Source organism: Neolamprologus multifasciatus, chromosome 5, assembly GCF_963576455.1.
Source record: "Neolamprologus multifasciatus chromosome 5, fNeoMul1.2, whole genome shotgun sequence".
NCBI lineage: Eukaryota > Metazoa > Chordata > Actinopteri > Cichliformes > Cichlidae > Neolamprologus > Neolamprologus multifasciatus.
Window position 1 is genome coordinate 20,558,044 of NC_140443.1, and position 22,125 is coordinate 20,580,168.

Consider the following 22,125-nt stretch of genomic DNA (forward strand, 5'->3'; position numbering starts at 1 on the left):
TAAGGGAGAGCTGTTAACATTCTTGGCGAGTCAGACCTCCAGACATACCAGCATCATTGGGACCTGGTGAATGACGCACTAAGAGAAATGTCATTCGAGGTAAAAGCAATGAGCTGCTGGGTCTGCAGCATTTAACAACGTAAAATAAGGTACTTAAAACCTACTAGGAGAGCAAAGGGTTTGTTTATTTTATTTTATTTTTATTTTATTTTTATTTAATTTTTTAAACACCTTCATTTTCCTAGTTCTCCTCTCCCGAAAGTATATGTTAAATACCTTTAAATTCATCATTAAGGCTCCAACGCGCCTTTTTCTTCCTCCTTCCACTGTACACAGTGCCAATAGTATAATTTTATTACAGTTATTGACATTTCTGCGTTAGGCCTATTGTTTGATATCACATATGTATGAGGATCATTGCTGTTTACTCTACTAAGACTAAGCTTTCTACTACTACTGCTTTTCTACAGGGATATAGGAGCCAAAAATCTGCATTACATTTACTGAGAGCAGTGGCCAGTGTTCACCCATGGTGCTGCATAAATCCTACTTTGGCTGTTTCACAAAGAGGAATGAATGACAACAATAATACTGATCATTTTGGTCACCTGGTACTTTGTCATTTTACACATTAGCGTTGGTACAAGAATTAACAGTTGGGGCATCCTCACTTTCTGTACATTAAAGAATACTCCTGTATAATGTAAAATGTCATGTATAATATAAAAGTAAACATAAGAAGACAAAATGTGTGTATTTCACAATCCACACTTTAAATGGATATGTATGTATTAAATAAAATGTAAGCTATGGGCTATATTGACTTGGGGTACAGTGATGCGGTATTTTAGAGATGGGTTTGGATTCCACAGGCTGGTTTGCATGTTCTGCCTGCAACTGTGTGGGCTTCTTCTGGGTACACAGTCTACACGCAGTCGTTTGTTTTAAATGGGTGTGAATGTCAGTTACATGATGGGTATCAAGTACACCCTACGTGAACATACACTCACTAACCTCTTTATTAGATAAAACTGTCCAAGTCCTTGTTAATATAACTAATATACAATCAGCAAATCACATGCGACTGCAGTGTATTCAATAATGCAAAGATCAAGTAGACGTAATCAGGATGACCAGCTGAAGTTCAAACCGTGCATCAGAATTGGGTGAAAAAGGGTGATTTAATTACTTTGAACATGATATGTTTGTTGGTGCAAGACGGGCTGTTTCAGAAACTGCTGATCTACTGGGATTTACCCAACCATCTCTAGGGATTTACAGAGAATGATCCGAAAAAGGAAAAATATCCAGTGAGAGCAGTTCTCTGGATAAAAATGCCTCGTTGATGCCAGAGGGTAGAGGAGAATAGCTTTGAGCTGATAGGAAGGGAAAGATAACTCAAATAACCACTCATTACAACCAAGGTATGCAGAAGATCATCTCTGAATGCAAATCACGTTGAACCTTGTCAAATCACCATGCCTTATATTCATGGTTAAGCCTGATTGTGGTGTTGTAATAAGGCCGGTGATATTTTCTTGACCCACTTCAACCCCTTCTTAAACTGAGCATCGTCTAAATACCACAACCTACCTGAGTAATGTTTCTGACCATGTCCATCCCTTTATGACCACAGTGCATCCATCTTCTGATGCCTGCTTCCAGCAGGATAATGTGCAATGTCACAAAACCAGTTTCTTGAAAATGACAGTGCACTGAAATGGTCACCACAGTCACCAGATCTTGATTGAATAAAGGACCTTTGCAATGTGATAGAACGGCATATTGGTATTATGGATATACAGCCCATAAATCTGCAGCAACTACAGTGGGGCAAAAAAGTATTTAGTCAGCCACCGATTGTGCAAGTTCCCCCACTTAAAATGATGACAGAGGTCAGTAATTTGCACCAGAGGTACACTTCAACTGTGAGAGACAGAATGTGAAAAAAAAATCCATGAATTCACATGGTAGGATTTGTAAAGAATTTATTCGTAAATCAGGGTGGAAAATAAGTATTTGGTCACCTCAAACAAGGAAAATCCCTGGCTCTCACAGACCTGTAACGTCTTCTGTAAGAAGCTTTTCTGTCCCCCACTTGTTACCTGTATGAATGGCACCTGTTTGACCTCATCATCTGTATAAAAGACACCTGTCCACAGCCTCAACCAGTCAGACTCCAAACTCCGCCATGGCCAAGACCAAAGAGCTTTCGAAGGACACCAGGAAAAGAATTGTAGACCTGCACCAGACTGGGAAGAGTGAATCTACAATAGGCAAGCAGCTTGGTGTGAAAAAATCAACTGTGGGAGCAATCATCAGAAAATGGAAGACATACAAGACCACTGATAATCTCCCTCGATCTGGGGCTCCACGCAAGATCTCATCCCGTGGGGTCAAAATGATCATGAGAACGGTGAGCAAAGATCCCAGAACCACACGGGGGGACCTGGTGAATGACCTGCAGAGAGCTGGGACCAAAGTAACAAAGGTCACCATCAGTAACACACTACAACGGCAGGGAATCAAATCCCGCAGTGCCAGACGTGTTCCGCTGCTGAAGCCAGTGCATGTCCAGGCCCGTCTGAAGTTTGCCAGAGAGCACATGGATGATACAGCAGAGGATTGGGAGAATGTCATGTGGTCAGATGAAACCAAAGTAGAACTTTTTGGTATAAACTCAACTCGTCGTGTTTGGAGGAAGAAGAATACTGAGTTGCATCCCAAGAACACCATACCTACTGTGAAGCATGGGGGTGGAAACATCATGCTATGGGGCTGTTTTTCTGCCAAGGGGACAGGACGACTGATCCGTGTTAAGGACAGAATGAATGGGGCCAAGTATCGTGAGATTTTGAGCCAAAACCTCCTTCCATCAGTGAGAACTTTGAAGATGAAACGAGGCTGGGTCTTCCAACATGACAATGATCCAAAACACACCGCCCGGGCAACAAAGGAGTGGCTCCGTAAGAAGCATTTGAAAGTCCTGGAGTGGCCTAGCCAGTCTCCAGACCTCAACCCCATAGAAAATCTGTGGCGGGAGTTGAAAGTCCGTGTTGCTCGGCGACAGCCCCAAAACATCACTGCTCTTGAGAAGATCTGCATGGAGGAATGGGCCAAAATACCAGCTACTGTGTGTGCAAACCTGGTAAAGACCTATAGTAAACGTTTGACCTCTGTTATTGCCAACAAAGGTTATGTTACAAAGTATTGAGTTGTATTTTGTTATTGACCAAATACTTATTTTCCACCCTGATTTACGAATAAATTCTTTACAAATCCTACCATGTGAATTCATGGATTTTTTTTTTCACATTCTGTCTCTCACAGTTGAAGTGTACCTCTGGTGCAAATTAATGACCTCTGTCATCATTTTAAGTGGGGGAACTTGCACAATCGGTGGCTGACTAAATACTTTTTTGCCCCACTGTATGTGATTCTATCATGTCAATATGGGCCAAAATCTCAGAGGAATGTTTCCAGCACCTTGTTAGATCGGCATCACAAAGAATTATTGTATTTCTGAAGGCAAAAGGGAGGCCAGCCTAGTACTAGCGAGATGTACCTAATAAAGTGCCTGTTGAGTGCATGTGTAAAGGAAAAAAATGTGGGTTTGAGGAAGGACTTTGAGTTGGGAAGGACTTTCAGTTAGTAACTACTAACTGAACTACTGTAACTAATACTAATAACTATTGCTGAACCCCCACAGAGTGACAGTTGATAAACAACCACTCATTTCAGTGGGAGTCTCTCATGGTCCCCATTCTCATACTCATTTAAGCTTTACTTGCTTAGATTTTTAATCATTTTCATAACTATTAGTCATACAGTGTGGTTGTGTGTACAACAAAGCGTTTGCGGAAATTGTTTTCACTGACGTTCTTGATTTTACTGAGACTCCTTTAACTAAATACTTAATTGCTTTTACCATAACGAGAAGTAACATCATTTATTGCTAGTTTTTCAAAGTGAAAGTGTATGCCAGAAATCCAGAATACTTGAGAAACCTGCATTTTTTTTCTTAAATCAAGAAAACGACAGCCACACTGTATGCTTTGAGCCTGATTTCTTTGTGTTTATTTTCTGCCCTTTTCACGCCATTTGCAGTACATGTTGCGCTTAAGGATGAGAGGCTCTGTCAAGAAGGGGAAGAGACCAGTTCTAAACCTTAAGGCAACTTTTTATGTTTAATACGTGAAATCATCTTAGTGAGATTTTGAGACCACGTTATCTGTAGGTATAGGAAATCACATGTCAAATTGTTATTTTATGTTCATCCCTTTTGACTCCAAGAAAAGTCACAGCAGCACTGCCGTGAACAGCTGGCATTTCAAATCTTTTGACTTCCTAATATCAGTTTATATTTTTCACGAGTGACAATCTTATCATCTGCTTCTGATACAGTACAACTGAGTATAGCTCTGTTCATTCTGTGCATTATTTCCCAAATGCTGTTACTTAATTGGACTTTGTCTTCTCAGGGGTTCGTCATGGCCTTGAAAAGAAGAAGGGCGACGTCTCCCTCTAGCAGTGTGAGTGGAGGAGATTTTGACGATAGCCAGGCTTCGTCGTTAGTGCCTTCATTTGGGAGAAAGAGGAGAAGGACCTCAAACATTCCTACTGTGGATCCTGTAATTTTACAAATTTCAGTTACCATTTCTTAAAAAATGAACTGTGAGAATTATAGTGCCACACTGACCGTAAGTATTTAATGATGAAAAGGGTGTGGGTGTTTTTAAGTGTTTAAATTTTGCCTTACAGATTGCTGTATGCCACGAACTATACAACACAATCAGAGATTACAAGGATGACCAGGGGAGGATGTTGTGTGAGCTGTTCATTAGAGCCCCGAAAAGGAGGTGATGAGAGGGATGAGTGATCATTAGACATACTTACATTATTAAAATCCTATAATAGCAATCCCAAAATGTGAAGTTGAAGACAAACATCACAAAAAAAGTCTAATTTCCCTACAGGAATCAGCCAGACTATTACCACGTGGTGTCTCAGCCTATTGACATGATGAAGATCCAGCAAAAATTAAAGATGGAGGAGTACGATGATGTTGAACAACTAACTAGTGACTTTCAACTTTTATTCAACAATGCAAAGACTTATTATAAGGTAACAAATAGATATTTCTACTCTAAATGGTTTAACATATTTGTAAAGAAAGTGTAAGGTCCAAAGTATGAACATAAAATTAATTTGTCTTGCCCTAATGTAGTCGGACAGTCCAGAATACAGAGCAGCCTGCAAACTGTGGGACCTTTACCTGCGCACCAAGAATGAGTTTGTTCAGCGAGGGGAATATGATGAAGATGATGAAGATGGATACGATGCACAAGACAACCCTGGAGGATCTACCGAAGATGAGGTGCATTTTAGGGATACATTGTTATTCTTCAGTATAAGCCATCTACTGGCCAGAATCAGTATTGAATTAGCTCTCAGTGTATTTTGTTAGTAATCAGCAAAGTTTCTACAGTTTATGGTTGTCCCTCAGTTGCATTTTTACTACAGCTCTAGTTAGTGTAGTTTTGATCAAAGCTAAAAATTATGTTAGCCATATTAGCCCTGCAACAACTGGAGTGTCCCATTCTTTGCACTGTTCCACACTTGCATATGTATGAAGTATTTCACTGGGGTTTCGGTTTTCCATGGGATTGGCAAACAGAAAAGTTTGATTTGGGCTATTTGAAGTTTATACTCAGGTTATTTGATTTGCTTTGCTTACCGTCACAGCTATTTTTAATATTTTACCAGCGCTAAACCCACCAAAAGACCAAAACCAAAAATCTACAAACATGAGGTTGCTGTGTTAAAATATGAGTCACACAAGCAAACTAACCAATAAATGCAGCAACAGAGTAACAGGTTGTTGCTTTTTTTTTCTGACTGCAGCCTACAGTTAAAATGATAATGATCAATTAATGCCATTGTGCTTTTTAAACAGCAAGATTTCTCCAGGGGTTAATTTGTTAATAAAGCTGATCACTTTTATGTGTAGTAATAATGAGAAAATTAATCATGAATTACAAATTTTTTTAATAGAAAGTGTGATTAAATTTTAATGCATTATGTAAACTTTATACCAAGATACTAACACTGATCTTAACAGAAGAAGTAGCGACCGGATAGGACTTTAAATTTTTCTGAAGATATTGCAGTTGCAGTTCTGTCATGTGAAACATTTAGCTCATCTGTTTTAAGGACTTTTAAACTCAGTCCCAGCAGTAACAGATCTAAAAGCCATCTTTTACTGTGTCAGTGTTTATATGGTCTACAGCTGGCATGACTAAGATGATACTGTATTTTGCTGCTTGACTGATGTAAATACTTGCATATCAGAGTGCACCTACCTGTTTGAAAGAAGTCCTTGAGCAGCTCCTTGATGCTGTGGTGTCGTACACTGAGCCTACTGGTCGCCTTGTCAGCGAGCTGTTCCAGAAGCTTCCCTCCAAAATGGTACGAGAACCTTGAGTATGACTTGTAAAATGAAACATAAAATCCGTTTGTTTAGTTTGATTTGCAGTTTGCCTTTTTCATTTAGCAATACCCAGATTATTATGCCATCATTAAGGAACCAATAGATCTGAAAATCATCGCTCAAAAGATTCAGGTACGCTTATATTTTCCTGTTAAATTCTGATTTAGTGTTTTTAAATATTTTCTTAATGAAATGTCCAACCAATACTTTTGCTTTTAGTTGGGCCATTACAGGAGTGTCAATGCCATGGCTAAGGACATAGACTTGTTGGTCAAGAATGCCAAAACCTACAATGAGCCTGGATCACAGGTGTTTAAGGTCAGGGTGCATCTGAAAGCATGATGCAGGCTATTGCTGGTGTCCAAGACTAACTTGTGACTTGCTGTTGTCTTGCAGGATGCAAACACCATTAAAAAGATTTTTGCACAAAAGAAGTCAGAGATAGAACACGGAGAGCCAATCAAGTCCAGCATTCGTATCAGGTACTTAACACCTGGAATAATGTAGAGAGAAGTTGTGTTAACTGTGTGGTTTTGACTCGGCTCTTTAAATTTTTCTGTCTGTCTTTGCAAGGAATAGAAGATCTGCACAGGGAGACCGTCTCTCAGCTATCACCATGGCTCTTCAGTATGAAAGTGATGAGGAAGGCATACTCTCCGGTACATCATCATCTCATTGTTAAACTGTTGGATGTTGATTAAGTTGCTCTTTACGGTGTTGTAACAGAGATTGTGCCATTAGCCATTTATCTCCTTCTGTGTTTGACAGGGTCTGTCCACTATGATGAGGGAGAATCAGAGGCAGAGAGTATGACCTCTAACATGGACATGAGTAATCCCATCTTCCAGCTGTATGAAGCTGTGCGCGGTGCCAGGAACAGCCAAGGCCAGCTGATTTCTGAGCCTTTCCTGCAGCTACCGTCCAGGAAAGACTACCCAGACTACTACCACCAGATTAGTCAGCCCATCTGCCTTCATCAGATCAAGTATGACAGAACTGTGTTTTCATAGTGTGGTTTTCATGCTCTTAAACTTGTTTTTTTTTATTTTGGTAAAATTATTTGTAGTTCAGAATTTAAAGAAATCAAGAAAGAAAACTTCATTTTCTTATATTGGCAAATATCAGCTCGTTTTGTTCCTCATTTGTTCTTCAATGTTTTCATCAATGATTTGTTTTATTTTTTTTTTTCACCTGCATCCTGTCTTTTTTATCTTATGTGGGAAAATGTGGCATCAAACACACTCACTGTACAGTTCAGTTTTCCTGTGCCCTCCTTCCCAAATGTGAGAGCCCATAATTCCCCACAGGAACAAGATGAAAAACAATGAGTATGAGAGTGTTGAGCACATCGACTCAGATCTGACATTGATGTTTGAGAATGCCAAGCGCTACAACGTTCCTCACTCTTCCATCTACAAGCGTGCTCTAAAACTTCAGCATATTCAGCAGGTCAGTGCCTGCCTGTTCCTCGTAGTTGTGCGTCTATGTTGGATTTGCTTGGACATTCTCTTTAAAAAAGAGCTCCTTTATGGATTATTAAAGATTACACCTTTCTGTCCGTTTTGTGGTGTTTTGTTTTGGGTTTTTTTGTTAAAGAATTATTGTAACTCCGGATTGTTTTTATCACCTTTCACCTAGATGAAGAGAAAGGAGCTTTTACAGAGAGATGATGATGATGGAGACAGCATGCTCTCCTCTGCCACCTCTGACACCAGTAGCACAAAAAGAAAAAGGTGCACTTTGTCACGTACTTGTTGAATTCTCTGAAGTTGGTTATTTCTTGGAAAGGGGATACCTGTGTGACAGTTCTTTGGTGGTTTCTCTCTGGTTTCTAGTCACAAGAAGAATACGAAGAAAAACAGGATGAAAGCTCTCTTTGCTGCTGTGACTGAGGCGCGAGAAGCCGGCACTGGTCGCAGATTGTGTGACCTCTTCATGGTCAAGCCTTCGAAGAAGGACTATCCCGACTACTACAAAGTCATCCTGGAACCAATGGACCTGAGGACCATAGAGCACAATATCCGCTCAGACAAGTACCTTACCGAAGACTCAATGCTGGAAGATATGAAGCTGATGTTCCGCAATGCGCGACACTACAATGAGGAAGGCTCTCAGGTTTGATGCGCCTCCCTTTTTTTGATACATTTTAGAGATCCCAGTTATTTGTTCTATATTTTCTAAAGTTAAAGAAGCTGATTTGTTTCTTGTTCCTGAAGACAAGTCCTTCTTTCACTATTAGAGTAGATAGTATGACAAAAATCAAAGGTCTCCTTTGAGCTTTTAATTATTTTCAATCATATACACACACCTATGAGCTTGAAGCTCAGACTTTATTTATTAAGACCAGATATCTTTGATATCATCATCTAAGCCACGCAGTTCTGTCAGCGGAGCCACTTCAAATCTTTTGTTTGCAAGGGGCAGCCAATCAAAGGAAAGTTGGCTTGTTTGACACAGAGGTTGAACCTAGAGGGGGTCTACCCTGAACTTCTGTATCTGTAGGTCTACAACGATGCAGACGTCCTAGAGAAGATCATGAAAGACAAGCGCAAAGAGCTTGGCCCAGCAACTGATGATGATGACATGATGTCCCCAAAGTTGAAAATAAGTATGTCACTCAAGTAACATAATCAAACCATATATGCAAGTATGTAAATTTCTTATCTGTCAAGAATTAGAAATGTTCCTACTTCTGTTGCAGGAAAGAACAGCATTACTCTAAAGAAGTCAAAGTATTTAACACCTCTACAGCAGAAACTGCATGAACTGTATGAAGCTGTCAAGAACTACACTGATAAGCGGGGCCGTCGTCTCAGCACGATCTTCCTGCGGTTGCCTTCTCGTGCTGAGCTGCCTGACTATTACATTGCCATCAAGAAACCTGTGGACATGGAGAAGATCAGGAGCCACATGTTGGCTAACAAGTACCAGGATGTAGATGCTCTGGTTGAGGACTTGGTGCTCATGTTCAACAACGCCTGCACTTACAATGAGCCAGAGTCTCTGATTTACCGCGACGCTCTGTTGCTGCACAGGGTGCTGTTAGAGACGAGGCGTGACCTGGAGGGAGGAGAGGATGCCCATGTACCCGATGTGCCTCGCCTCATCCAGGAACTCATTCGCAGCCTCTTTGTTTCTGTGCTCGGCCACCAAGATGATGAAGGACGTTGTTACAGCGATTCACTCGCTGAGATCCCAGCTGTTGATCCCGCTAACCCAGAGAAGCCATCGCTCAATTTTGAGATTATCAGAAATAATGTGGATCGAGGCCATTACAAGAGGTTGGATGTATTTCAGGACCACATGTTTGAAGTGTTGGAGAAGGCCAGAAGACTGAATCGGTAAAGTATTGCTGAACATTGTGCACAAAACCAAATCAGTGCTTATTATTAAAAAAAGCAGAAGTTAGTGTTACACCATTTGTTCATTACAGGACAGACTCAGAGATCTTTGAAGATGCTGTGGAGCTGCAGCAGTTCTTCATACGTATCAGAGATGAACTGTGTAAGAACGGAGAGATCTTGATGTCCCCAGCGCTCAGCTATACTTCTAAACATCTGCATAGTGATGTTGAAAAGGAGAAGAAAGAGAAGCTTCCTAAGGAGTTTGAAGAGGACAAAATTAAGAGAGAAGAGGAGAAAATCGGTATTCTGTCAAACACTTTATGTATTCAAACTAAAAGTCCATAAAAAGTGCTATCATAGACTACCATGCATCTGTGCATATAGCCTTGTTTTGCTGAATATGTGGTGAATTCACAGAAGCAGAGAAGAGGGAGGATCCTGTTGGAGGATCATGGCAGTCGGGCCTACAGCGCACATACAGTCAGGACTGCAGCTTCAAGGACAGTATGTACCATGTGGGAGACTACGTGTACGTGGAGCCTGCGGAGCCTAACCTCCAGCCCCATATAATCTACATTGAGCGTCTTTGGCAAGACAACACCGGTCAGTCTCTCAACACTAATTAAATTATTTTGTCATTAAAACAAAAAATCATATAGATATTTTCAGGCAGTAAAACTGAGTAAGTTTTTCTACCGCTTATACACACAGGGGAAAAGTGGCTGTATGGCTGCTGGTTCTATAGGCCAAATGAAACATTTCATCTGGCTACAAGGAAATTCCTGGAGAAGGAAGTTTTTAAGAGTGACTATTATAACAAAGCTCCTGTCAGCAAGATTATGGGAAAATGTGTGGTCATGTTTGTGAAGGTAATTCACTGCTTTTTTGTTCTTTTTAGATTAATAATAGGTTTTGTTTTATGGCGGCTGTGTTTTAAATGCGTTTTTCATTGAAGGAATACTTCAAGCTTCATCCTGAAGGCTTCAGAGCGGAGGATGTTTATGTCTGTGAGTCCCGTTACTCTGCCAAGTCCAAATCCTTCAAGAAGATCAAGATGTGGACGATGCCCTTGAGCTCTGTTCGGTTTGTTCCCAGAGAGGTACCCCTTCCTGTAGTCCGTGTGGCATCCATTTTTGCCCAGAAACAGGAGGAGAAGCCACCAGAGATTGCAGATGAAAGCAAGATTACAAATGGTATAATAGACAAGGTAAATAGCGATTTGACTGCTTCTATAAAAACTGGTAGTGTGCATATAAGTCTCGCTGTCAGCAAAATGATTTGTGTCTGCAGGAAAGGGAAGATGTGCCATTGGATGTGACCAATGGGGAGCCAGGGTGTCAGTACTACGAGCAACTCTGCTACAACAACCTGTGGCTTAAAGTAGGAGACTTCGTTTACATCGCTTCTCATGGACTTGTGCCCCACCGAGTTGGCAGGTAGCGTAGCTGCTCCTGTGAAAGTTGCGTTATGACAGACAAAACTTAGTATTATAATATATTATAATTCTAATATTTTTGCTTAGTTATAAAGATGCTTACAATTCAATCTGCCATTTGGAATATGCCTCATGCTTCCCTGCAGTTATAATAATTGAAACTCTATTGTTTGTATGCTGATAATAGTTAATCAAATGCTTAAAAAACAGCGTCTTTTATATTTTTTATTGAACAGGATTGAGAAAATGTGGATGCGCGATGGAGCAGGTTACTTTTTTGGTCCCATCTTTATTCATCCTGAAGAAACGGAGCACGAACCCACAAAAATGTTCTATAAGAAGGAAGTGTTCCTCAGCAACCTGGAGGAGACTTGTCCCATGACCTGCATCATAGGTACCCTAAACAGAACACCATCAGTTTTGTGTACTACTTTATGATGATAACATTATCAGAAGAATCCTTAAAAGCATTAATTAAATCTGTTCTCATTTCACAGGAAAGTGTGTCGTGTCGTCCTTCAAAGACTATTTGTCATGTCGGCCGACTGAAGTGCCTGAAGAGAACGTTCTGCTCTGTGAGAGCCGCTACATTGAGAGTGAGAAGCAGATGAAGAAATTCAAAGGTCTGAAGCGCTTCTCACTCTCTGGGAAGGTGCTGGAAGATGAAATCTACTATTTTAGGTGAACAGTCTGTACACTATGTATGCCTATCATTGTTGGTTGGTGAAAAATCAAGACGTCTCAGCTATTAAGTGTTAAAGAGCGAAGTAATAAATGTTTTATTGGTCCAAACTAGGGATGGGTATCGTTTAGGTTTTATCCGATACCAGTACCAAACCGGTACTTTTGAAACAGTGCCGGTGCTTAAACGGTGCTTAAAGAATGAAGAACACAAACTTTGTCCATAAACCTCTCATGTTCAGCTGTTTTTTTGTAAAAAGATAACAATGTTAGCTTTTTCTGCAGCTATAGGGGATTTATGGTATCACTCTTGGCTGGAAGCAGTGCTTAAACAATGGAAAAAACACAAACTTTGTCCAAAAACCTCTCATGTTTAACTGTTTTCCACTTTTCCTTTGGTCATTTTAGCCTTTTTGGCCAGGGTGAAGGGAATACTCTCCTCTTCGGGTTTTTGGGGGATGTTGCTAACTCCGGGTCCGATAACAGGCAACCCACCCGCAGTAGATGTGCTCGGTGTGATGTCTCGCAGCAAGCTATCAAATACGGTGCATTTCTGGGCTTTAAAAAAAACCCGCTATGCGTCGCCAGGTGTTTCATCGGATTTGAGGTGTTACCTCCTTTGCACAGTATCACAGTATCAGCTTAAAGCACTTGTTGCAGGCTGCTGAGTTTGCATCTTTTGCTGTGAAGTACAGCCAGACTTTGACCGCTTCGCCTTGGGCATTTTTAATCTGTAGCTCTGCTCTAAAAGAACGTACGTACCTGGGCCCACCTACTACGCTTGCAAAGGTAAAATGATTGGCTGGAATCAAAAGTGTGTGACATCTCAGGGAAAAAAAAGCACCAAAATAAAGCACCGAAATGTGCGCTGCTTTTCGGTCTGGTTACTACCGTTTATGTCAGAACCGGTGCCATCATGGCACCGGATACCGGTACCCATCCCTAGTCCAAACTGTTTTAAAGACTGGCATAGTTTGCATAGAGACAGCTGATCTTTTCATACTGGATGGTTTTCATTTCTCGGTGTGCTTTAATTTTCTACTGCCATCCATGTATGTATTTGAGTTACTGAAAGGAGAACTTAAATCAATTAGCAAGCTTTTCATAACTGAAGATTTTATTTGAAAAAGAAGAATAAATTACACTGAATGTCTTGTACAGGAAGCTTATAGTACCCCAGAAGGAGCCATCCCCTCTGTTAGATAGGAAAATTGAGGAACTGGAAGCTAAGTTTGCTGACATGACTGATGAAGAGCTAGAGGATCTTGGGGATGATGATGGCGAGCTAGGGGAGCAGACTCTTCCACAGATGCAGTCTTCCATGTCTAGTGACATGGATATCATGCCTTACACTCCTCCGCAGGTTAGTATGAAAGTAATTATTTTAAATAATTTTGAGCAATAATAATTGTGCGGTATTTTTACGGATTATTCCCCTTTGATTGGTTACAGTCCACACCAAAGTCCATAAAAGGGCTTTCAAAGAAGGAAGGCTCAAAGAGGAAGATCAACATGAGCGGTTACATCCTGTTCAGCAGTGAGATGCGAGCGGTGATAAAAGCTCAGCACCCAGACTTTTCCTTTGGGGAGTTGAGCCGCCTGGTTGGCACAGAGTGGAGGAACCTGGACAGTTCCAGGAAAGCAGAGTATGAAGGTGAGTATTTTTATTTGATATTCCTATTCAGTTAATAGCATAGAGATGGATTGATGGATCGATTGATTGAATCTATCGATCCACTTATTTATGGCTCACGAATTGTGAATGATAAAGTTAACACCTTATACTTATATTTCTTGTGTTTCAGAGCGAGCAGCAAAAGTGGCTGAGCAACAGGAACGTGAGAGGGCCCAGCATCAGACGTCCCCTAGAGCAGGTACCCCAGTAGGGGCACTGATGGGGGTGGTGCCTCCCCCAACCCCCATGGGGATGCTAAATCCCAGCATGACGCCTGTGTCAGGTAACCCCTCATAGATGCAGATGGATCCCCAGTGCACACTACAAGGCCGGAATAAGAAGCTTAACTGCTAGAATTACTTACATTTTCAATTTCATTTTTTGTGTTTTCATTTTGCTGTGATTTCCTTTTATATTGCCTCTAACATTATTTCACCTAATTCATAAACTTAAATTGTGCATAACACCCATTATGCATCACCCAGACACATAATAAAAATCGTAGAATCTGCATTTCAATTGGATCATGGAGTGTCCTACACATGAAAGGGTGGTATACACCATTTAAGGGTTTATACGGTAAAATGAATGCTTGGCCATGCTGCACATACACTAAAACGATTTCATGCACATTTCCCATTTGTGTGACCTTTTCCATTCATTTATGATTAAACTATATAGTAACATATAACTGCATGCCTGGTAGTGAATGCATGTTTGACTAATGCATGTTGCTGTTTTGTGTTACTACTGTTCCTTCCTAAGAAGGTAGGATGGGTGCATATAGGTCAGCTATGATGCCCCTGCAAGGACATGTTGAAGGCATGGTTAGTATGACTGGCATACCACCACATCACATGGGGGTGCCTGTCTTTCCCCAACATCTCCTGCGCGTTATGCCTGGGTTCCCTGGAATACCATACTTTGGTAAGAGTGCTGTCATAGCCACACCACCTGTCAAGCAGTTGCTTCCTGTCTACCAATCTGACTTGCTGGAGGGGCTACCTGTACCAATAGGCTGAGGTCCTTAAGTTGATGACTAGACAGCTGAGAGCGCATAGTCTCAACAAGGACTTGGGTATTTATGCAGCTCATTACCAACAGACCTGATGGTAATGTGTTAACATAACCTTGCTTATGATGCTAATAAATCCACATGTAATCATCTTTTTAACGATTGGCATTTCTGAAATTCCTAAAAACACCGGTTAATTTCTAGTATTGTATTTTTAACATAGTATTTGGAATAAAAACCAGTAGCACTTGGCTGGCTCCAATTTGTCATGGATTAATATCTTGACAGGTATCAATGGCGTAGGTGGACCTGGAGCAGGAAGTGTTCATGGATCTCAGGTAATCAGTTGGGCTCTGAAAAAGAAATCCATTAAAACTGTATATAAGATTTGTGTCTAGGTATAGTTTGCAACCTTTATGCAGATGTGTGTTTGGATATAAGCCTGGAAATCATCAGGTCATTGGTTTAAAGTTTACATCAAACAACTTCAATACAGAGTACCTGAAAAACTTCTTTAATGTTTGCACTTTATTTAGCTCCCTCCAAGAAAGTGTACCTTTATACCATTTGCAGAGTTTGAGGATCCGCTAAATCGTGAACGAGATGACGCAGGAGTTTGAAATTGATACCACAGGTATATCTACTAATAATTTTGGACAAGTTCGAATTCTGGTGACCTTGATCTTAAGGTCAGAGGACAACCTTTCTGAAAATCGTGTAAATACAATAATTCAAGAAGGAAGTCACCTAGGTTTATGAAATTTATACCATACTTGTATCTACTAGGAGGGGTAGCACTGGCAGCTGCCAATATTTTATAGCTTTGTATACATGTCAGTACTGATGATGATCAAATGTAATGTGAATGTCCTTTTTATATTTTTTTCCTGCTTGTAAAACCCTTTCAACCTCCACATGTGATATTGGGCTGTATAAAGAAATTGAGTGGCATTGAGCTGAATTATAGTTTTAATCAGAGAAATAATGGAGTTCCTGCATTGTTATGTTTAGATGGGTTTGGTTGGCCCAGGACAGCAGGCTCCACCACCGTACCCTGGTCAGGCTCAGATGGGACAACCTGCACTGCAGCAGCCATCCACCCCGGTGTTTGTGTCCCCGCCTGCCAAAAATCAGCGGGTGCTCCACTCTGAGGCTTACCTGAGATACATCGAGGGCCTTACAGCAGAATCCTCAACTGTTAGCAAGTGGGACCAAGCTCTCTCAGGTTCATTTTATACTTCAATAGTTAGTCATTCAGCCTACATAGAAAGGTAGTTACAGTAGTAGAAATATCTCCACATACTGCGCGTATTTCTTATCCATGAATACCAATATTTTCTTTAATTGTACTTTTTTCATATTCATCTTTGATTTAATGTCTTCGCAATTTCAGTTCAAAAACAAGACGTGCGTTTGACAAAAGAGCAAGAGAGCAGACTGCCGTCCCACTGGCTGAAGAGTAAGGGCGCCCACAAGACAATGGCAGATGCACTTTGGCGACTACGTGACCTAATGCTGCGGGATACCCTGAACATCCGTCAGATGCACAACCTGTAGCATGCTCATACTGCGAGCCTCTGTTCCAAAACCTGTGAGACAGGATGAGGGTTAAGCTCACTAAAAAGTCTTTACTTTGTGTTGTCATAATAAAAAGAAATGTTTGCATTCATACAAGCTGCTTTCTGTGTTGATGCTGTTTTCTGTTTTACAGTTTAAATATGCTGTTCAAAGTGCATTATTGTTAATGACTGTCATTCTGTACTGAAGGATTTCACGCGTTCACAATTAAAATGTGAAGAGTTCAGCACGGCTGCATTCCTTGACTGATTTGGTATTTGTTTATGTCTGAGGAGCATGACTTGAGAGGTCTACAGCAGCTGTCTGTATCCATTACATTTCAGTAACACATGCTGCACTCCTGCATTTTACACATTGCTCTGAATCATGTTTTCCTAATGGTCGTGTGGCTGAACTTATTCCAGACCTATTATTAGCCTAGAGAAACTGACTTCCTTTTTTCTATTTCTTCCAGTTGCCTTGCTTGGCCCTACTCTCTTGTATACTTTATCTTCCCTGTTCTACTGTGCGGCCACTTCTTTTTTATTTTCACCATGATTAGGAGGTTTTTTTCTTCCTATTTTACCAAGTGTCACCTCCACGCACTGTTGTAGTACCTGTTTAGCCCCATGTGTGCCATTCCACCTCATTACCAGTGTGCTGGTACCCAAATAAACTCAGTTACCCTCCCCCCACCCAGTCTTCACAGTAAATCTGGCTGGTTCTTTGAACTAAAGTGATGCACACTTTGACTTAGACAGTCAAAAATAGTATAATTCTGATCATTTATCAGTACTGACACTTGTGAGACTCGTGAGACGTCGGGTCCGCGCTTGGTGTTTACATCTTTGTGCGCAGTCCATTTGCCTGCTCTCATTTGCTGGTTTGGTGGTTGTTGAAAACGTTTTGTGAGCTTTAACCTGAGATTCTGCCGTTTCTGGCAAAATACATTTATATTTAAAAATCAATTCAGGATTTAATGAATCGATATTGTGTTATTCAAGCTAAAATCGATTTGAATCGGAAAATCATTTTTTTAAACCCACCCCTACATTTAATTTTTAGTAGGCACCTTTGAAAACATTTAAGGGCTGCTTACAAACAAATATGTGATATTTAGTTTGCATACTTGGATTCCAATGAATGATTAATATATTATGCTAAATCCATACAGATTTTTCAATTTGGATATCATAGAGTTAGTAAACCTCTATTAACATCTGTGAAATGAAATGAAACTGAATTTAAAAAAAAACAAAACATAGATGACATTTTGTACCGTAGGCAACCACCAAGATCCCAGTGCCTACAGCCATTGAGACAACTCAGAAAAATATGCTGGTAATTAGATAGTGTTAATAAATATCTTTTACTAAATATGAAAGTTTTTCTACATGTCCTAGCTTACATTATGAATGAAATCATTATGAGTGAGAATCTCTTGAATGATGCCACTCAGGCGTCATTCATACCTGCTCTGTAAGCAGTTCCTGTCAGAAGGAGGGGGCACAGCGCGGGCGCTGGGGGGCGGAAGCCGGTGCCTTAGTGCCTCTCTCCTTCTGAGAGTTAGATAGATAGATAGGATTAAAAAAATTTCTTTTTTAAATTCTATCTATCTATCTATCTATCTATCTATCTATCTATCTATCTATCTATCTATCTATCTATCTATCTATCTATCTATCTATCTATCTATCTATCTATCTATCTATCTATCTATCTATCTATCTATCTATCTATCTATCTATCTATCTATCATCTTATCTATTTTTTTGTCAGCAGATGCGGTTTGAAGTGTCTGTGTGGTGCAGCTGGTCTGGTCTGTCTCTAGGCAGTCCAGGTTGCACCCACCTGTAAAAGGTGGAGGCTCACCAGGACATACTGTACACAGCTCACAAGCTCCTGGCTCTGTCCACTCCTCTGTAGAAGGGTTTCTCTGAGAGGGGAAGGGCAGTGAGGCACAGCTCCCCGTTCCCCAACACCCGCCGCGAGGCCACCACTTCTTAGGGAAATCCTCTGCAGAGCACTCATGAGAACCAGGAAGTTGTGAGTTGTGTATGTCTACTCAGGCATCATTCATACCTGCTCTGTAAGCAGTCCCTTTCAGAAGGAGGGGGCACTGGGAGTTTAAAGCCTTTTTTTAAAATGTGCATATAATGTTTATACAATGTCATTGAATATTTTAACTCCACTCGGACCCGACAGGCTGGCCATCCCTTCCTGAGCCTGGTTCTGCCAGAGGTTTCTCCCCGTTAAAAGGGAGTTTTTCCTCCCCACTGTTGTCAAGTGCTTGCTCATTGAGGATTTTGTTGTTGTTGTTGTTTTTAAAGCAACCACTGATAAGTTCACTGGCATCACTGGCACAGACTGTCTGTTAATTGCTTATGTGCGCTTTGTCATGTCAGAGTCTCTGTGTGAGGATTTGCTTTTATGCAAGTATGTCTCAAGTAGAGTGACAGCTGATGAGCTCTTCAAGCTTCTTGACTGTTATCTTACAGAACATTACCTTCAATCGGACAACTGTGTGAGAATTTGCATGGATGGTGCACAAATTATGGCAGGGAAAAAGAAGGGGTTGCACGCACTTATCAAGAAAGTCTCACCAAATGCGCAATGAACACACTGCCTTGTACACAGAGAACCCCTCGCATTGAGGCAGATTAACCCCGAACTCAAGACTGTTTTAAGCAACGAAAACAAGACCCCTCAGCGCACAACTGTTTACCGCACTTTGTGAAGACATTGGAGCTGAGCATGTAGCCGTTTTGTTTCACAGTGAGGCAAGGTGGCTTTAGTGAGGTAAAGTGTTGACACGAGTCTTTGAGCTCAGAGAGGAAATTCTGATGATTTTATAGGAGGAAGGCATGCATGAAGTTGCAAGCAAGTTTAATGATGAAGTCTTTCTGATGAAGCTGGCCTATCTCATCGATAGATTTAAAAAGCTTAATGATTTAAATCTTCAGATTCAAGGCAGCTTCAAGGTAGAGGCAAACATCCAGCCAAGCAAAATCAGTGCATTCACTTGAAAACTTGAGATGTACAACAGATGACTTGATGAACAAAATGTTGATTCCTTTGAGAATCTGATCAACTTTGCCGAACCCAGTGAGCTGAGAGCTAGCACAGTGATCTTGTGTTTTAAAGAACACATCTCTTCCCTGAGAGCATTTTTTCAGAAATTCTTCCCAAACAACAGTGCTCAGTATGTCTGAGGGAGAGATCCATTTAATGCATCTGTACCTGATGATTTTCCCAGCTCATCAAGATCACCTCTGACTCCACACTCAGGCTGAGGTTTGCAGCTCAGACACTGAGTGAATTCTGGCTGGTGTGGAGAGGGAGCATCCACTCATAGGACAGAGCTGTGGACATTCTGCTTCTGTTTGCCACGTCCTATCTCTGCGAGATGGGGTTTTCTGCTGTTGTCTCACTGAAAACAAAGCATAGATCTAAGCTGAACATTAAACATGATTCGAGAGTGGCAGTATCAAGCCTGCAAACACGTTTTGAAAAGCTCTGCAGTGAAAAACGGGCACACTGCAGCTACTAAGAGTGAAAAGTATTAAGCTTACTTACTAAATTATATTTTTTCATCTCTGTTCACAGGTTTCTGGATTTCTTTTTTTAATAAGATTAAAACTGAATTTTATTTTTGCGTTCCTGGCAAAGTTCACATTCTGTTTAACTTTTTTAACCTTTCTTGTAGAAGTGGTGCAGACTAATGAAGCAGTCTAGTGACAAAAGTCACAAATAGTTGTTTGAAATGAAAGTTGTTCATTTAAAACAAAAATTACTGAAGAATTCATTGTGAATGAGTTTGCTATCTAAATAAAGATGCAGCTAGGATTTTCTGTCATTCGTTTGTTTACATGGGGCGTGAAAACATTTCTTCCTGCCATGTGGGGAATGATGTAAAACGTTTGAGAACCACTGATCTAAAGTATGATTAAAGTTCAGCCTGATTAATATAAATGTCACTGACAATTACTAATATTTTGGAAAACCAACATTTTTACCACTCAGTTGATGTCTTTCTGTTCAACAGCTCCTTTTCTAGACTTGTAAGAGTTTCATGTAATGTGGGAAGTGCTGATCCCGACCCTCCAAGACAGTAAGAAGCAAGCAGAGGGAGAAAAACCATAAAATTATTTAGAAGCTGATTTAATCCTTAATGGCTGTGCAGCCGTTATAATTTACAACACAGAAGGTCAATGCAGACCTCATACATCCAAATTAGACAATCACATATAATATTAAAAACACCATACTACTGTGTCTGAATGTGTGGTATTGCCACTGTTTAGACCTAAAGAGATATGTGTTTTGAAAAAAGGACCACCTAATTTAAATATAATCATTACATCCTTGTCAAAAGCTAACTTCTAATATATAACGTTTCTAATAAGCACAATGACCAAACATATGGCAGTGTTTATATGTAACATAGGCAACAGCAAAATGTTTCAACTGTGGAATTCAATTATTAGTTTGGAAGGATGAGCTAAATTACTTTATTTTCAACTATAAAGCCAATTTAGGCTTTAACCAATTAACAGGCCACTGATCTGATTTATGGCTTTGGACTTTCACAACAAAACCTGTATCGAAACACATTTTTAACAAAACAAATATTATTATTATTATTATTGTTGTTGTTGTTGTTGGTTAAAATGTAATTAAACAGAAATGTTTGTTAAATGTAAAAGCAGTATGCTTCTGTTGCTAAAGAAAGGGTGTTCAAAAGCACCCACAAAGCATTAAAATAATACAGGAGTTAAGAATATAAAGTTCATATGTTATAAACCTGGTGTTAAACTGAGAGAAGGCACAAAACAGTTTGAATAAGAGTAAACATTTACTCACCAAATCAGTGTATCACGCAAAGAATCACAGCAATGCCAACAATAATCTCTTGAGCTGAAGCTTCTCCAGCTGAACCCAGGTTTGCACAACACATTCCAGAAAAATATGTGGGCGCCATGAACATGCAGACTGATCTGTGCGAGGGAGGAGGAAAGCAGTGACATGGCATTTTCAAACCATTTATCCTTCCCACTGGGAAACAAAATTTCCAAGTTTTTCAAATTTAAGACAACTCACACTGAATTGATCAGCTTTCTGAATAAAGAGTAGTGGTGACTTACTTAAACAAATTGATAAAAAATCGTGTTCAGTCTACTTCATCTTATGTTTGTGGCCTTAAATTTGTTTTCAAATTTTAAAAATGTAACACATACATTTAATTAGTGCCGGGTATTGTTACTGGTTTCTACAATCGATTCCGATTCACAAGGTCCAATTCCATCCTAAATTCGACTCGATTCGATTCAGTTTTGAGTCAGTCAGAATATAATTCTGATTCATTTATCAGTACTGACACTTTGAGATGGGAAACTATTCTTGAAGTGTACTGAGAGAGAGATGTGCAGGAAGTGTGATTTTATCGTGGTGGAAGCAAAACAGCAAAAGTAAGAGGGGATTGATGACGATATTTATCAACTGTGAAGCGTAGTTTTGATCTTCTTTTGCTGCTGATTCAGTGAACTTTTGTTGGAGCATCAGAATGAGGCTTCCAACCCCGACGGCATGTCAGTACGTGCCATCGAGTGACAGCCTACATCTCACTAATAATGATGAGTCGGGTCCGCGATTTGTGTTTATATCTTTCCGCGGAATCCGTTTACCTGCTCTCATTTGTTGTTTTAGCTGTTTGGTGGTTGTTGGAATTCAGGCATTTCTGGCATAATACATTTATATTTAAAAACAGATTCAGGATTTAATGAATCTATGTTGAGTTATTCAAGCCAAAATGATTTTTTTTTAAACCCACCCCGACTTCCACCTCAACAGGAACATTGTAAATAACCGTTTAGTTCTGCTGCTACACTTAAACCTAGACAAGGGGCGTGCCTTACGACGTTGGCGTGA

General features: G+C 40.3%; 1 protein-coding gene across 2 annotated transcripts; it reads left to right on the forward strand.

Annotated features, from left to right (window-relative positions):
* The first annotated feature begins 4,481 nt into the window (after positions 1 to 4,481).
* On the forward strand, positions 4,482 to 16,444 carry LOC146518536 (protein polybromo-1-like). Of its 2 annotated transcripts, none has more exons than XM_085161002.1 (29): positions 4,482 to 4,631; positions 4,762 to 4,859; positions 4,977 to 5,124; positions 5,228 to 5,377; positions 6,352 to 6,468; positions 6,554 to 6,622; positions 6,710 to 6,808; positions 6,887 to 6,972; positions 7,064 to 7,149; positions 7,259 to 7,475; positions 7,798 to 7,939; positions 8,129 to 8,223; positions 8,326 to 8,605; positions 8,993 to 9,098; positions 9,192 to 9,831; positions 9,924 to 10,135; positions 10,252 to 10,437; positions 10,546 to 10,703; positions 10,790 to 11,041; positions 11,125 to 11,270; positions 11,506 to 11,663; positions 11,767 to 11,950; positions 13,112 to 13,313; positions 13,403 to 13,604; positions 13,756 to 13,908; positions 14,391 to 14,552; positions 14,929 to 14,978; positions 15,652 to 15,865; positions 16,034 to 16,444. In XM_085161002.1, exons 1-29 carry the CDS (start codon positions 4,491 to 4,493, stop codon positions 16,195 to 16,197), a joined length of 4,917 nt encoding a protein of 1,638 aa, XP_085017128.1. In that variant the 5' UTR covers positions 4,482 to 4,490; the 3' UTR covers positions 16,198 to 16,444. The 2 variants fall into 2 exon arrangements, with proteins under 2 accessions (XP_085017128.1, XP_085017129.1); XM_085161003.1 differs by having other exon boundaries at positions 14,394 to 14,552.
* The last annotated feature ends 5,681 nt before the right edge of the window (positions 16,445 to 22,125 follow it).